We start from the raw sequence: 17,202 nt of genomic DNA, 5'->3' as shown, positions 1-17,202 counted from the left end.
CTTTGTAATGATTTTCCTATTCGCTCTTCTCAATAAGTTGCTGTCACACCCTCCTTTGGATGACTACCACAATCATTGCACTTTCCTTAGCACTTAGAGTGGTGAAGCCGGCTTATGCTCATTCCTCTCTGAGAATAGCCATGTCACATGAGGCATTGCTCGTGCCATTGTTCTTGCCACATATCATAGGCAATGAGTCAACACTGGTTGCATTAACATCCAGAAGTCTGGTGCCCAAGGTGATCAGGAATGTAGAAACAGTCTCTTGAGATGATGTTAAACTGTTGGGATGTTTTCTCCTATGTACACCGTTTACCTAATTAGACATGTTTTGTGAGCTCATGCACCTGCCCTGGATTTTCCCGTGGGAATATTGGGGGAAAGTTTAAACATTAGAATGAAATCACAGTCGTATAAATGTTGTTTAAATATTAAATATATATGTATTTTATATATCTTTATATTTATTTACACACACATATGTTGTATATATATTTTACTTACTCTTGTTTCTCTATAAAATCCACTATGCTGTTAGTAAGTTTAGCCCATCAACCTGCTGGTGAAAATCTTAATTGAAAGATTTACTACAACAGAGAAAATCTGCTTCTACAGAAAATTTTGAAACTTGTTTCCTAAGGAATTTTTTTTTTATTTCAAGTGAAAAACTTGAAATAAAAAAAGAAACAAGACTGACTTGAAGTCACAAAAATATATTTCTGTAATTGCAAATAGCAGAACTGTGCTAGTGTCCATGAACCAAAAATACACATTTTGGGAATGACTCATAGTACCCAAGTGCACTTTGAAACTTCTCTTTGATGTCTGTATTATTTCATTTGTATGAATTTCCACAAGAGCCTTCCAATTAATTATGCCAAAGAGCCATGCACTTTTCACACAAACTTTGAGGGCCAGTAGCATTTATTTTCGTTTCACGCATGGCCATCTGCTAAAATCAGGTCAAGACTTTGAGAGCAACGTAAGTGTATCTTGATTTTACACTTGAGAAAGGTAAGACACAGTAACCCTCAGAGACTGCTGATGTTGGATATCATTGGTGGGCTTTCCTGGGGCTGTTCCTGCTCCATCAGCCATATGATTTATGATGTTTCTTTTTGGGTGATACCAATAAATCACAAATCAAACTTGTGCCTTCCCTCTGTGTTGTTCAAGGTTCCTACCTGGTCCCGCTGCCGGCAGCAGAACTAGCCAACTGTGCAGAACTGGGGACCCTCTGTCAAGGTAGGGAGCCAGTACCACCCTCTGCAGTCTTTTCTCTGCCTTCTTGCTGTGTTGAGAGATGTAGTTATCATTGCTTTGATGTTTATCTTAATTTGCACTTGGAAAGTCAAAGCCCAGCAAAACAGAAGACTTTCTGGCTTTTAGTTGTGTGAGTGCACCGTGTAAAGAAAGAATGCATTCACACACTGGATGACTGCATCAAGCACCCAGTTTTTGAAAATGTGAATGAGTGATTATGTTATTAAACAAGGAATTATTTTGGTTTCCTTCTTCTGTTTCTTCTCAAGAATGTTGCGAAGGTCCAATATTTTGAAGGAGTATTTGTGTCTATAAAACAAACGGAAAAATAAATTGAATATTTAGTTAAGTTTAAGAAAAGGGCAGCTTATGATAACTTAATATAAATGTATATCTATAATTTTTAAGTCTTCAGATAAAATGGTTATACTAAGCTAATGTTAAGATAACTATGCTAAGAATTTTACTTAATAACTATATCATGGTAAATACTCAGTTATCTATTGTTTACTAAATAACTGCATTCTAAATAATACATAGTCATAGAAGTTTTAAGATAAAAATATAGATGTGTTGCTTTCATATTTATCGTTGCACCTCCTAATCACCCATGGTCCCTTTTCACTAGTTTGTTCTGTTAGATACTTCTGTTTGAAGTAGCATATGCTATGTGTCACATGAGAATCATGACCCTAACTTTCCTAAAAGCTGGATCTCTTATTTAGAGGATCATGGCACAAAGCTGATAGAGTTAGATGTGAGATCAAATAAATAGAAACTTATCTCCCCTTTTGTACCATTCGAGTGTGGGAGCAGGAAATGAGGGGAAGGGGAATCTCTTTGTCTTTTTCTTCCTTAGACATTGCTCAGATATTATTATCAATGAATACCCTACTAAAATTAAGTAGTTTCTTTATATGAACTCTTTGTTTTAATATAGCTGTATGATGCAGGCCAGAAATGCTTAATTTCGTTTCTTTCAAGATCTGAAAACTTTTTAAAAATATTATTTTAAAATTTTAAAATGATTAAATCTGAGATATCTACAATATTTATTCTTTGAGTCAAAGAACCAGATACCCAGCTTTTTCTTCGTTTTTTCCCCTTCTGTCCCAAATGACTAAAATTCGTAATGTGTTTTGCATTAAGATAAACGTAACATTGTTCATAAAAGAACTTTTCTAAAAAGTCTTAAAAAACAATTCCCATTTTTAAGTACTGTATGTGCGTTGGAATGGAAAATTATTTATCAATGAATGTATATTTTATACCCAGAAATTCAGTGTTTTAAAACGAGCTTTATAAAGGTAATTCTTTGTGTAATCACTCAAATATACTGTTTAAGTAACCTTTTAATTGAAGGAAATGAATAACATCATAATTGTATATATAAATGTACATCTTATATAAATGTCTTAATAAGATGAACTAGAGAAAAAATATATTTTTTTTTACTTCTTACATAGATTTTTCCAATCCCTTAGAATTTTAAAAATAATTCATAAGGGTTTGGTCTTTGAGAATTTTTGAAGTATCGAAAACGTAACTATGTCTTAATACATTGAAAATATCTCTCCTATAATGGTTGTTCTTGTGGAATAATTTTTATCCATCAATGTCTAGTGAAATTATTGGGATCTTTAAATGACTGATTTAGTCGATACATTCATTCCCTTGTTTTTCCTTACATTTATTTTCTTCTGAGACTTAATTTCTCTAATTTTAGTGGATCAAGCAAACTGGTTTAATTTAGATAATATCCAAGGTTTAGGTCTATATTCAGACAACCTCCTTTAACTTTCTCTTTTTCAAATGCAGGAAATGAGTTTTGCAAAGGTTTAGTGATTTTCTGTCTGATTGGCAACTTTCTCCTGGCAGAGTTAGGGTCTAGAATCGAAATATCCTTTGTTCAGTCACTTTGTGCCAGTTGCAGACCCTCATGCTGTTTGGCACTAATGACTATGGGAATTGATTCTCAGTGTGCCACGGAAAGCAGTGCTTCATTTTACATATTATAACCTCGGAGTTCTTTGTAATTAGTAGCAAGAAATAGTTTCCATGCCTCCTCTATGTATTTCCATGCATTAATTATAAATTGCTTATCCATATTAACTGTCATGTGCTCCTTGCAAAATGACATCTTTCTCATCTTTGTTGCCAGCAACTGTAAGCTCTACTAGTACTACACCACCCACTGTCACCACTAACATGCCTGTTACTAATAGAATCGATAAACAAAAGAATGGTAAGAAATCATTACTTTTCTATTTGTGATATGTGTAACATAATAAAAAGTTGTATTCTAAGGTTGCAAATGTCTAATGTTCCAGCAACATTTCTGTTTTTGAAGGTAAATTGGTGCATTTGTATTGTTACAAAGCTAATAAATAAGTATCATGTGTATACATTCACATTTGTAATGACCAGAGGAATTAATATATTTTCAGTAGTTTTGATCTGCACTTTTAGCGAAAGAGTCTTTCAAAGGAAGTTTTAAGAGAAAGATATTAAGCTTAAAGGAAATAATTTCCATTACAATAGAGAACTGATAAAGAAACCCTGTTCTTTCTACAGTATATTATATATTTCCAGATTATTCTATTCAGGGAAACTGGTTTTTTCAAAGGATTTTATAATTTCAAAAAACTAAATTTAGTAGTTTAATTTTTCATGGATGTTAACTTTATATTGAAATATTAGTGACATTTAAATGGTTTGTTTTTGTTGAAGAAGAATAATGGTTAGAATATTATTATAGTTAAATCATATCTTTTCTTGGCAGTGCTAGCACCTAAACATTGTAGACAAATGCCCTACCACTAAACTGTACTCCCAGCCCCAATCAGTTTTGGTTTAATAAAATTCAAGTCACTTCCAGTAATTTCCCTTTAATATTAGGTCTAATTTGCAAATGCAGTAGTTATATAAAGTTAAGAAATGAGCAGAGGAAAAACCAGGTGAATTGAATTCTTATTTAATCTGCTACCCACATGGATTACTCACACAATCTTTTGAAAATTTAGAGCTAGTGATTTTAGTTAGTGATAAAGAGAAATTCCAATTAGGTGACACACCATTGCCTTAAAATACAGTGATATTCTGAAATATGAGATAGTGGAAACCTCAGTCCTTTAGCTCGTGAGTCCAAGACATCTGTATTATATCACCAGGAATCCAAAACTGAGAGAAGAGAAACTCACATAGTTCATTTTTTCTTTCGGCTTCAAGGGTTACATCAACTTCCTCTGTAAGGACATTCAAATTGGAAATATGGAATATTTTACATGAAACATAGATATAAGTTTCGTTAGGCTTATAAAGCCATCAATTCAGGGAAGTGTTTATGGTTATTCTGCTAGTTACACCAAGGAGATTTATGATGGAACAAAAATTCCAGCAACCTCCAAGAAAGCAGCAGCAGCTGAAGTTTCCAGTGCATATTTCACATGGACTCCTGCCAGCAGATGGGAATATTATAATTCTAAGTATTTCACTCTTTGTGTGAACATACAAAGAGCCTCTGTGGTGTTTGTCCTCCAAGACTGGCATACCCTCTACGGCCCAAGAACATTAATATGGTGCTTGAGAGTCCTCGACTTGGTAGAGTAGGGCTGTGTTCACTCAGTCATGTCATTTCTAACATTCTTGAAGGGAGCCTTGTTCAGTCCATCTCTTTCTGCGTCATGACCTTCTTTGGGGTTTCAACAAAGCAAGCAAATGTTAGAATCAGCTCAGATGGTCTGTGTTGACCACTTAATGAAAAAGAATTTAATTCAGATGATTTTGATCAAAATATAATCTTAGCGTTTAAAAATATTCAAAACTCCTGTGATAAACATAAACTCATAATTACGTGTTCAAATTTGTGCATGATTTGTACCATATCCTCGAATCCCCTATTGTTTTTACTTTGTCTTTTTCTAAATTGACTCACTTTTTTTTTACTCATATTTGTATTTATTTGGGGAAATTAAATTCTTTATTGTAAAATGAACTTTTTACTTGCTGTAAAATAGAAATGAAAAGAATATAATGTGCAAATAAGTATAATGTAAATAATATTTCTGAATTCTCTGTGTATTTCCTTAGCTTTTCACATCACAGAATTGAATGATCCTGTTATCTTTTTTAAAAGAAATGCCAGAGATGAATGATACTAAAATAAGAATTTTAATTTTTATTGATGTAAGCAAATTTGAAATAATCATAAAGAGAATTACTTTTTTTTTTCTTTGTGAATAAGTGACATTTAATGTCCTGTCCTGGACTATCTAAGATCATTTACATATCATCAACACTTTCTTATGCTTTCGGAAACTGATATAGTAAACATTATCAGGCTCACAATCTGATATATTATAAAATTATACTTGGAGCACATGAGAAAGTTAACAGCTGACAAACACATTATCTTCCTTATCCTGTCCTTTTAGCTCTGAGCTTTCAGAGTTTTACTGATTTCATCAATTACAGTCTGTCAGTGAAGGGACAGGAGAGGGACTGAGATTGTTGTGTATTTCCTTATTTTATCAATGAAATTTGTTTTCATAGCTTTTGTATAATACGACCATTTTTCTATGTAAAACTCCTTTCATCTGATAGCCACAGTTATATAAAGAGAGTCTTATCTTTTAGGCTGTTCTTCATGAACAGATATTTCAGGATGTCGTGGATAATCTAACCATTCCCACAAATCATGAACTTATGTGCCTTTTCCATGACATTCCCAAGAAAGTTCCTGGACTAATTATTATTTCATTCCAAATAATATCTTCTGTGCTTGGAACAACATCCTTGTGCCACTAGATAGTAAGCTTTTATGAAGTTGGCACAGTCAATCCACATAAGGAATTAATGACATTAGTTCTTATTACTGTTCTAAAGCTGTAGTTTGCAGGTACCAGTTGTAATGTTCCTCCTTGATTCTCATGCATGTTTAGCTATTCCAATACCAAATGGACTCCCAGGATATTTGTGTGGGTCTAGCAGTCACTAGGGCTCTGTATGCCAGATAATTTAAGGAAATAGTGTGTGTTGGTGACACAGGCCATCTACTGTCGTGTCCTCATTGCCTAGCCAAGTCAAAGAAATAATCTCAACCCTACAGTAACACTCAGTTTGTATTTCAAAAGATACCCATCATTTCAAACCTGCATTTCACACCCTTGAAGATACCATAGTGTCATTTCTAAATCCTCCAAGAAACTGAAAAGAGTGGTAAGAAAGTTAAAAAAAAAGATTCATTGGCAAGACACCTAGAGAAAGGAAAACTGTTTTGACATCACATCTGTAACACCAGGCAGTGATTCTACTCTGATGTTCTGTGACTGGAAGAATTATCCAATTGGAAAGATAATATATTCTTAAATACTTATTTCAGGAAACGTCTACCAAATGTTCTTTTGACCTGAATGTTATTACAAGGACAGTCTCTGTCTCTCTGTCTCTCTCTCTCTCTCTCTCTCTCTCTCTCTCTCTCTCTCTCTCTTCTTTTTCTTCTGGTACTGGGGATTGAACTTAGGTCCTTGCATTTGTGAGGCAGGCATGGTGCCACTGAGCTAAATCCTGGCCCCGTCCATATATCTCTTGAAGTCTCTGGAACTCATGATTTTATGGGTAGTTCTTACTGAGACACCACAGAGGTTTCCATGTCTACAGAAAACTTGTTCTGCCCTGATAACAGGGAAGAGCTTGCTTCTGTGGGTCTTCACTGCGTTTCCTCCAAAGGCAGCGTTTAAACCTTAAATTAGTTTGCTGCAATCCAAACTCTTTTCAGCAGCTCCTCACTGGACATTTTATCCTTTTTTTGCTGGTTTACTCTTGGACACATCTCAAGATTGTTTATTGACCTCATTACTAACTTAAAATAACTAAGAAGTAGGCTCTGCTGAGTAGTGTTTGGCTAATTGTTTGAAATATGATATAATTCTGAGGCCTCTAGGAAAAGATTACTTCGTAATTACACACAGAACAGGTGAATCTGTAACATAAGATGTCGATGATCTGGAATATTGACATTTTATCAGCTATAAGCAGCATCATCCTAGAGAGAATGCTCCCAAGTTTGTCTCTGATATTGGATGTCTCTCTCATTTATAAAAACAATCAGCTGAAAAAAGAGGGCAGGAAAAATGTAAAATACAAAGAAACTATCTTAAGTATCTATAAACTGTCTTAAATAAAATTTCAGGGGTTTCGACTACTGATTTTTAATTTTTTTTCCCCCCTCAAAGAGAACCAATACTCCTCTTTAAATAAAAATTGCGCTTTAGGACTCCATCTAGTGGTAGGTTTTCAGATACTCTGCTGGAATCGATGAACATCCTGCAGAGCCCTAAACTGGTTCCTGAAGACCCTTGGGATCTCTTGGGCCTCCCTTCTTGAGCTTCCTCTCGGTCTTTCAGAAGTCCCGTGACTTGATATGATGAGATCCACAGGATAAGAGATTTTTTTTGTTGTTCGAATTACCATTTGTGTTATATGTTCCTCTATTGTTCATTCAAAAAGGAATATAAAGTCAAGATGATTAAAGTGCCCGAAGAGATTTAGAATTTGAAATAACCTGGTCTGCATAAATTAAATTCACCTGTCTTTGGAATTACACCAGTTTCAGGAATTTGTATTACTGTATTTGAAAATGGCCACTTCTGTCATTTGGCATGAGACTGATTCCTTTAGTGGAAAGACATTCCTTTAGTAGTGGGACTGGAATTTGCATTTTAGTATATTTGGGAGTTTCCGGAGGCTTACTTTTGTATTTTTCCCCATTGCTTCCTCACAATTTTCTTTAAATACATTCCTCAACATTATTTTAATTTATATTTCTATATCTTTTATGCATATTTTACTTCACTTAAACACTGTTTGAAGAAAGATAATTGCCAATAATAGATAATACATTTTCTTCTCTCTTTAACCAAGGTAGTTTGAGTGTATTTTTCTGATCTAGCTACTTTGAGTAAAAGGCCTGATAGCTCGCAGCTGGAGGGATTTAGCAAACCCTTGCTGGTCAGTGTATTTTTCGAGGGGAAAACAAAATCAAACTAACGATTGCCTTCCCTTCCTCAAATAAAATAGAACCTCTGTTCACAGTCCTGTTTAAATGTACCTGCAAATATTCAAGGGTTTTTTTCTTCCTATTTTGGTATAAATTTTAATGAAAAATATCTGGTGAAGCCTAACTAAGTAGTTTAGTAGAAGTAAATGTTTTTGCTGGGAAGAGAAGAAGGCAGAAGTTTGGAGGGCGGTACCCGCCTTCCCTTCTCAGTACCCCCTTGCCATCCTCTCCCTCAGCCCTTCATCCTGAATTCTTCATCATATTTATAATGGTAAACAAGCATTCCTTCCTATTGTAAGAGATCCAACTGCACATGGAAAAATTGACACTTTATGGATGGTTCATATCGGAAATCTGAAGAATCATATATTACAGAGGTCATATGCAAATGATATTTTAGGAGCAGCAAATTATAAAAGTAAACCAATTAGCAGCTGTTTCTAAAAAGTTACAAAGGTCAAAAAATTTAACATTAAATCAGCCCGGAAATGTTCTAGGCTTCTATAAAAAGTTTCACTTCACCTGCATGGAATTATGTGGTTATGAATTTATTGTTTGATATGACTATAAAACATAATTCATGGATTAATCCTATTTCCAATGGGCAGATGGAATTATGTATAGAATATCCGTAGTGATTCAAAATATCCTGCATCACCCTGAGGCCAAAGTACAGAGCAAGGTGGCAGAATGGGTAAGTGAACTTTTACAGTTGCTTTTTGGGTTGTTTGTTTTATTTTATTTTTTTTCCTCATTGCGTTTATGGGTACATTTTAGGTATACAGGACAGTTACATTCATTGTTGAGATCTTGTACCTTTACATGACAGGTCTTGGTTCTCATTTTTTCCCCTTGTCCTTGCCCTCCCTTCACCCCCCCCCCTTTGGGTTGTTTGTTTTAAACCTTTCCCTTCTGGAATCTGAAAGAGATTCTGGGTAATTGAATCTATAGATCATACTAAGGTGCAGCAGCTATTCCTTTTGGTGTCTGTGTAGATACATAATGTGCAAGGTAATGGTGTGAGTGCATAAAAGAGTACATTAGAGTAAAGAATACAAAACTGAGACTAGTAAGAAAATCATCACACAAATAGAAATAGTTTTCATTACTATAAAGTCCGTCCAAAAAAAGTCCTTATATTGTAAAGTTATGTTTTAAAGTATGTGTTTACTATTGTTGTTTGGATGTAGGACCAAAACCCAAAGAAGAAAAAATTCTCATGAAGTCTTCTGCTCAGCCTTGCCACTCGTGTATCTGGAAATCAGCATATCTGCTTGGAATCTGTTTCTTCAGAACTATTTTCTGTGCATAAAAGAAAATACACAGATTCTTATTTTCTTCCTTTTTACATTAAAACGAATATATTTTATATGCCAGTTCTAACCTTGTAATTAATTTGTTGTTGCCAGATTTGCAACCTTAGAACAGGAGAAACTTACCTTTTGTTTGTTTGTTTGTTTGTTTTGGACAGTGCAGCGTTTCATCATGTGGTTGTCTAGGCATTTATTTAATGAATCTTTTGTCAGTGGACATTTAGGTTATAATTTATTTAACCAGTATCCTGTTGTTGAACTTTATGATATTTTCTAATTTAAAAATTTTAACACTTTTCCCTTATGGAATACAACCTGTGGATTTTTTTTTGTTTTCTTTTTTTTACACCAATCTCAAAAATTTTATGTTTCTCATATTTCTAGTCTATGAGGTTTTGTACTTTTTCATAGAAAATACCAGAATAGACAGATCTTAGTACAGTTAAAACATCAGCTTTTTGTGTGAATAGTCTCTAGTGTATATATTCTGCAGTAAGAAAAGTGAATTTCCTTATGTTGTATGTGTTTGATAAATGTGTCCTGATGAGAAAACATAATCTTTTAAATCTTTTTTAAAAGTAATATTTTAAAAAACAAGTTGACCTTAGAAACAAGAGCATGCAATTAGTGCTTCTGTTACAAAATTAATGGGGAAAATAAAATTCTCTAATAGTCTTAAAGGAAATAGATTACAACTGACTTTTTAAAAAATGTTATGTAATACTGAGATACATTTAATTCTTAAGTGGAAAGCAAGCTTCACAGAACCAATGCCTTTTTGGATCCCTTTTTTTTTTTCAGTATTGTTCTTTGAAGTCAGAACTATGTCAAAGTCTGTTTAATTTTATTCTCAAGACGGTGATGTTATTAATCTTAAAAGTTAGTATCCCTAGAATTCTTTGCTAGACAAGATAGAATTTTATGTTTATGTCTTTGTACTGTTTACAACACAGTATCATTCTCATCTGAAGCTAAACTTCCTCGGATACTTTTCATTTAAGATGCAAGCTATCCATGCAGACACTTGATAAAAAGGATTATTTAAGTTGTGTCTTTTTGCATATTACAGACTGCACATATGACAGTTGGGCATCCCTAACCCATGAATTTTAAATCTGAAATGCTTCTTTCCCTTTTAACTTCCAAATGAAGGATGCTCAACCAGTAAAATCTATGAAGATACTTCAAAATTAAAAGAATCTGAAATTTGAAGTACTTCTGGCCCCAAGCATTTCAGACAAGAGAAATTAAACCTGCATTATTATTCATAATTTAAAAAGAACTTAACCTCCCCTTTAGAAGCATCTCCTAACATTTACATTTAGCTTTCCATCGCGGTGACAAAGGACCTGAAATCATCAACTGAGAAAGAGGAGAGATTTAGTTTAGCTCATAGTTTCAGAGATTTCATTCCATGCACACTTGGCCATTTGGACCTGTGGTGGCCTAGTCCATGCTAACAGGCGTGTGGCAAAAGAAACCTGTTCCCTTCACAGCCACTGGGAAGCAGAGAGAGACAGGAGTCCCAGTGTCCCTCAAGACACATTCCCAGTGAGCTAATTTCCTCTATGAGTTTCCACCACTTTCCAATAGCACTACAGGCTTAGCATGGGGGCTCTTGGGAGAGATTCCAGACGCAAACTGTAGCAAATGCTTGGGAGGAAAGCTGAACACTGGTGTGAAACAAGACCTAGAAAACCTGTGGAGTTGTTATAAAAACAGGCAACTCTCACATCAGTGAAGAAATCCTATTTTGCAATTGTAACAGACCCTATATTAGGAAAATTTATTATTTATATTGAAGAAGAATTTACTGCTTCATTAAGAAATCTGGTAGGGAGACCCGTAAAAATTGTTGAATAACTACAAGAAATTAACATTTCCAGTAGTGTTGAACTCATTTTGCACCTGTTTTTAAAGATGTAAGTTGTTAATTTATATTTTTATTACTAGTTATTTTTGAGGTGCTAATTTCTACAAAATGTGTTTTGTTGTATCTCGGTATTTGTTAAATAAAGAATAACGGGCCAGGGATTTGACTCTGGTTCCTCTGCCGGCCTTGCAAATGCAAGGGCCGGAGTTCGATCCCCGGTACCAAATAAATAAAGAATAAGGAAGGCATTCATTTTGCTAATTTTATTATAATATGACCTGTAGAGGAAATTGGAGAGTTTTCAAACAGACAGACTTGAGTTCCACTGTAGACTCTGCCAGATTATTAGATTAACTAATAGTTGGGTGACTGACAAGCTATTTAATATCTGTGGATCTCTATTTTTTTTCATAGATAAGGCAGTGGAGTTAGGGAGTGATACTTACCTTATTGACTGCTGTAAGGATTGAAAAAAATAACATTTATCAGGTTCTTAGTAAACAGTGCTTCAGTATCTGCTTACTTTATCTCTCATTGCACTGGTTTGCCAAGATTTCCCTGAGGTTTTATCCCTGAGACAAACTTACATTTGGGAGGAAAAATCTTACCTTTTTCCATTATGGTTTTCAGCTCAATTCAACTTTCCAGAATTGGAACTACACTGTTTATGTGGTTAATATCAGGTAAGTGACAGAATGAATTATTTTAAATAAAAAGTAGTGTCTTTTTAATGTTACTGTCTCTGTATAATGTACCAGAAATAAACTGTGTGTGTGCTTATGTATAACTGAATCAGTATATGTTGTAGTGTATCAAAAAATTAGAGGATAATGAAATGTAAAAAAGTTCTGTTGGTTTTTTTCTCACATCACTGTGGGCCCACCATACACCGAGGATTGTGTGTGCTTCAGTTTCAAGACCACTTTTTCTACACAGTAGGATGTCTACAGTCTGTTTGCAACCTGGCTTTTCAAAATTAATTTATACTACTTAAACTTGCCACTAAATCCCCAGAAACCAGTATTTCCAGTACTGTACCTTTTGTGTCTGTACCTTGTTTTTAGTTTTATAGTGAAAATAGTTTTTAAAGTGTTTTTCATGATGAGTAACCACCTATTCTGTGAAGTAATAACAGAAAAGGGAGGGCCAGGGATTTAGCTCAGTGGTGGTGCTGTTGCCTGCCTTGCAAGCACAAGGTCCTGAGTTTGATCCCCAATACCCACCAACTCCCCCCCCCAAAAAAAAAAAGAAAAGAAAAGAAAAAGGAAAGGGATCAGTTGGCAAGTTAAGGAAGTACGTTATTCAGCAAACTAAAGCAGCTTGTTTCTAGGGACTTCTCGCATTCTTTATCCTACTGGTATGCACTGTTAGTCCTCAAAAGGAAGCAAAAACATACAGTTGCCTGGGCTTGTGAGGGAATCAGGAACCTCAGAACACACATTTGGGAATAGTGGCCTATGATTTCCAGTCTGCCCTATCTCTTACCTCTTTTAGTTTTCTTCATAATTCAGTACACAAAGGTGTCATTGAATATATGTATTTATATTTGTAGCTTTCACCTGAGCACTGGAGAGGACAAGATTAAAGTCAAGAGAAGCATTGTGGATGATCAAAGGTAACACTAGCAAAATCATCTAAAAGTATGACATTCTTTTTCTTGCCCACTGCTTTGACAATCTGGTAGGGAAATAAAAACAATGATATAGGAGTGAAAAATTTAATCACCTAGAACATTTGAATGACTTGTTTAAGGCTAATGCATATTATTTTTTCTGGTTTTTAAAAACCCTAATAAAACAGACTGAGTAGAAGCATAAGCTTAGTGAAAAACTAATTCCGAAGTAGAGCATGTAGCAACTATGAATTATTTCTCTTGGTATTTACAGTTTACTTTACATAACCATTACCTTCTATTTGAAGTTCCAATATAACTTCAAGAAATAACATTAGAGCTAGGATTTTAGAGTGCTTGCCTGAATTCAAGGCCCTGAATACAATCTGTAGAACTGTAAAAAAAAAAACCAAAAAAAAACCTTTACGTAGACTTTATTATGTATGACAGCATCTAATAATATGGATAATAATGACAAAATGTTGATCATTTAAAGCCATCACCTGATTTTCTAAATTCTCCGTTTTAAAATTTATATCAGAGTAATAGCTTCATATAGGCAATTTAATTTATATATACAGCATACTAAAGCAGGTGGAATGTAAGGGGCAGCTGTTCAGATTATTGTAAAATGAAAATAACCTGAATTCCTAACTCCTAACTGGAAAAACGTAGTTGAATTCAGGTAGGATATTGCATGTACATAAGTAGATCCATATGTATATATATAGTGTATATACCTAGTATAGATTTTTAAATGGGTTGAAAAGCAAATGTTCTCATAAATCTTGCTGAACTTCAGTAAACAAATGTGATGAAAGAATAAGCTTCGTTTCAGGGAATATAGTTCTACTACAAGAAGATAAAAACAAAAATTTAATCTGAAATTTGACCAGAGATACCTCTCGGTATTATTTTCTACTTAACATTAAACAAAATTTTCTAAATTTAAATTGAAAGTCATAATATATATAGTAGATCAAGCCACCTGATTAGGGAAAATTGTTTTTATTTTCTGACATTATTTCTTTCCCTTATGGTCCAAAAACAAAGTAACATATTTGAATACTGTAAATGACAGGCCTTCTCTACTTAGCTGAGTGATTTCTTTTCCAGACTCACTACTGTGATACTAAGCCTTCCATAGTAGATCCAGCAGCAGCCTGGAACCCTTTGCTGGACACTCTCTCACAAGGGGCCAGTCTTCATTTGGGAATCACCCACGTGTTACATCTCTCAGCCCCCTTATATGAATTATGAGCATTGTTTTAATTATTTTACGGCCTCTCCTTTTTTTCCCATTCTCTACTGCTTTTATGCTCATTGATGAACACCTCTCATTGTTTTTCTCCAAACTGCTAGTTTCACATGTTCATTTCCCTAAACTTTCCTTTTCAATCTGATTGTGTCGTTACAGCTTTAGGTAATCCTATCATATCTTATAGCCTAGACAGGCAGGAAACTAAAGCCACCGAGACAGGTTTATTCAAATAAAGAGTGGCTGATGGTATCAACAGATAGAACTTGACTTTGTAGAACCATCAAATAGTTTCAATTTTCAGGATGAGAAAGGAAAACACAGATAAGACCCGTGAAAGTGCATGGTTATTCTTGAATGGCTAAGCTTGGGTTTGCAGTGCCATCTGTAATACATTTTTCTAATGATGTTCCCAATGTTCAAGAGAAGTAAAATATCACACACCCAGTTCTAAGTTCTCAATAACCAGAGTGACAAAGCCTATCTTCAAACAAAAGTTTAATAAAGGGATACTTTTCCATAGTCCATTTAAAAAATGACCAAGATATCACAGTTCACAAATGTATTCATATCTATTTTTGCCTTATCCTGAAATATGGTTTATATATGAACATTTAGCCACTGATCATTTTCAAGATAAATAGCTTTTCAGAGTGAATTATAATAGTAGCACAGCACTTGTCCTTGAGATACCACAAGTATTTAAAAGGGGAAAAGCAGTTCTACTTAATTTCACCTAACTTTGAATGACAAATATTTAACATAGTCTTTATTATTTTAGCACTGCAAATGTATTAGTACTCCAATTTTGATTCATAATCATAGGATTTAAAAAATAAAATATGCCACTGCCTCTCCATGAAGTAGCTTCGTGCTTTGTCCTTGTCTCTGGCATGCAGATAGTAACTGCCTCAATAATGCAATGCCTGTGTTATGTTATTCATCTCTCCTCGAACATGAAGCAAAATGAAAGTTCTTCTGCAAACCCAGAGATATCACACCCAAGGGAAAGAATTTCTCTCTTACCTGACAAGATAATGCCATTTAATTTTATCTCAGTGCTGAATTAATAATTTTGATTTCTGCTGTTGATTAAGCTATGGCTATAGTTGAACATAAAATAACATTAAATTATATAACAAAATGTTTTGACGAGGATTTTAAGATATATTTCTTTGCTTTACATAGAGATTTTAATCTCTATGTATCTTCAAAGCCAGACCTTGAAATTGTCTTTGGCAGTATGTTGACCAATCACAGACCAAATTTTGAGTGTTTATTTATAAATTTTACCATACAACACACTTCCAGATGCTTCTTAGAGATGGAAAATTATTTGTCACTCTTCTGGAGAAATTTTGCCACATTTTTAAACAGTAACAGTAATTTCAAATGTCAATTATCAATTAAAATTCTAATATTTAAAAAATTTTATTCCTTACCATAAACAAGCAGTGAATTAACAACAAATAAAACCCAGTCTTATGTGCACACTAGAATATATTATTATGTAATACATTGAATATTATCAACATCAAAAATTAAAATATTTCTGAAAACAAATAGGCTTATCTGATAAAGTTATACATGTAGTTATGTATGTAGTATCTTATACAAATCTTTTCATGCTGAGATATTTTTAGCACTGTAATTCATACAGCAGCAGGGAAAGTCCGAGAACACCTTGGTTAATCTTGTCAGTCTCAACAATTCATAGTCACCCTCCAGATTCAAGTGGCCTATTTTTCCCACCAAAAAGCAAGGAACCAGTCAACATCTCCAACGACAATTCTATATGAAATGTTCCTCTAGGTTGGCGATTTGGGCCCTTCTAGTTTACAATGCTACCGATGGTGATGTCCCCTTAGAAGGAAAAACCATTCAGCAGAAGCTTTTACAGAATAACGCTTCCCTGGATGTGGGCTTGAGGCTGTACACTGTGAATGTGAGGCAGCTGGGTAAGTGACTTCCATTTTTTTTTTTACTCTATGCATTTTATATGACTACATATTCTGCTATAACTGGACAACAAACAACAGAGATATTCTTTCTTTATGTCATTTGTCTATGTAAATGTATTTTTTCCTGATGATAAAATTTGTTGTGTTGGAGATACTGTAGCAAAAGGGTGATAATAACACCAAAATATAACACGCATATTTTGAATATAAGGGAATGGAGAAGGAAGATGAGAGTTCATATTTATTTTAGGAATATTTTATGAAATTACCAAGAATCTGAGGAAAATGCCAGAATAATGTGACCATTATTGGCTTCAACTTTAGAGACTTAAAAGAAAGTGTGTGTGTGTGTGTGTGCGTGGATATGAAAACTCCAGTAAAGTAAATCTTATAAAGGGCAATTTCTCATGGTAAAACATTTCCTTCTTTTGTATTGCTTGTCTGCATGAATACTCCAGTAAAAAATCTTATAAAGGGCAATTTCTCATGGTAAAACATTTCCTTCTTTTGTATTGCTTGTCTGCATGAATAATCCCACTGCCTTTTCAGGAAATGGCCAGATGTCTAGGGTACCATGGACCTCCAATCACTTCTCTTTTTTTGTTTTGTTTCACTTTGGTTTTGGTATCAGGAATGGAACCTAGGACCTCAACACAGCCCCAGGCCCCTCACATCTCTTCTCCCACACAGTTCTCTTCCTCAGCTCCAACCCCAGCTGTGGCACTGCTTGCCCTTCCCAACAGGAGCTTGTGTATCTCGGTGTGCTTGGTCCACCCTGCCCTTCTCTACCTCACTGTCCAGCTACCCCAAAGTCACCTTTGGCACCATGTAAATCCGTATCACCAACTCTGTGCTTCCGCTTCCT

The 17,202-nt window shown here is 34.4% G+C and overlaps 1 protein-coding gene across 7 annotated transcripts in view; it reads left to right on the top strand.

Moving 5' to 3' along the window:
* The window catches only part of Adgrg6 (adhesion G protein-coupled receptor G6), a 134,642-nt gene that overhangs the window by 81,997 nt on the left and 35,443 nt on the right, over positions 1-17,202 (top strand). For 4 of the 7 annotated variants that reach the window (XM_010626606.3, XM_033763256.1, XM_033763260.1 and 1 more), the window contains exons 5-10: positions 1,177-1,245; positions 3,425-3,508; positions 8,929-9,014; positions 12,137-12,189; positions 13,059-13,121; positions 16,189-16,334. In XM_010626606.3, coding sequence (XP_010624908.1) covers positions 1,177-1,245; positions 3,425-3,508; positions 8,929-9,014; positions 12,137-12,189; positions 13,059-13,121; positions 16,189-16,334 — 501 coding nt within the window. The remainder of the gene's footprint in view (positions 1-1,176; positions 1,246-3,424; positions 3,509-8,928; positions 9,015-12,136; positions 12,190-13,058; positions 13,122-16,188; positions 16,335-17,202) is intronic. The other 3 variants (XM_033763258.1, XM_033763257.1, XM_033763261.1) reach the window with 1 other exon arrangement.

This window comes from Fukomys damarensis, unplaced genomic scaffold, assembly GCF_012274545.1.
Source record: "Fukomys damarensis isolate Sample0158 unplaced genomic scaffold, DMR_v1.0_HiC HiC_scaffold_14, whole genome shotgun sequence".
Taxonomy (NCBI): domain Eukaryota; kingdom Metazoa; phylum Chordata; class Mammalia; order Rodentia; family Bathyergidae; genus Fukomys; species Fukomys damarensis.
This window is presented reverse-complemented; position numbering and strand designations above follow the sequence as displayed.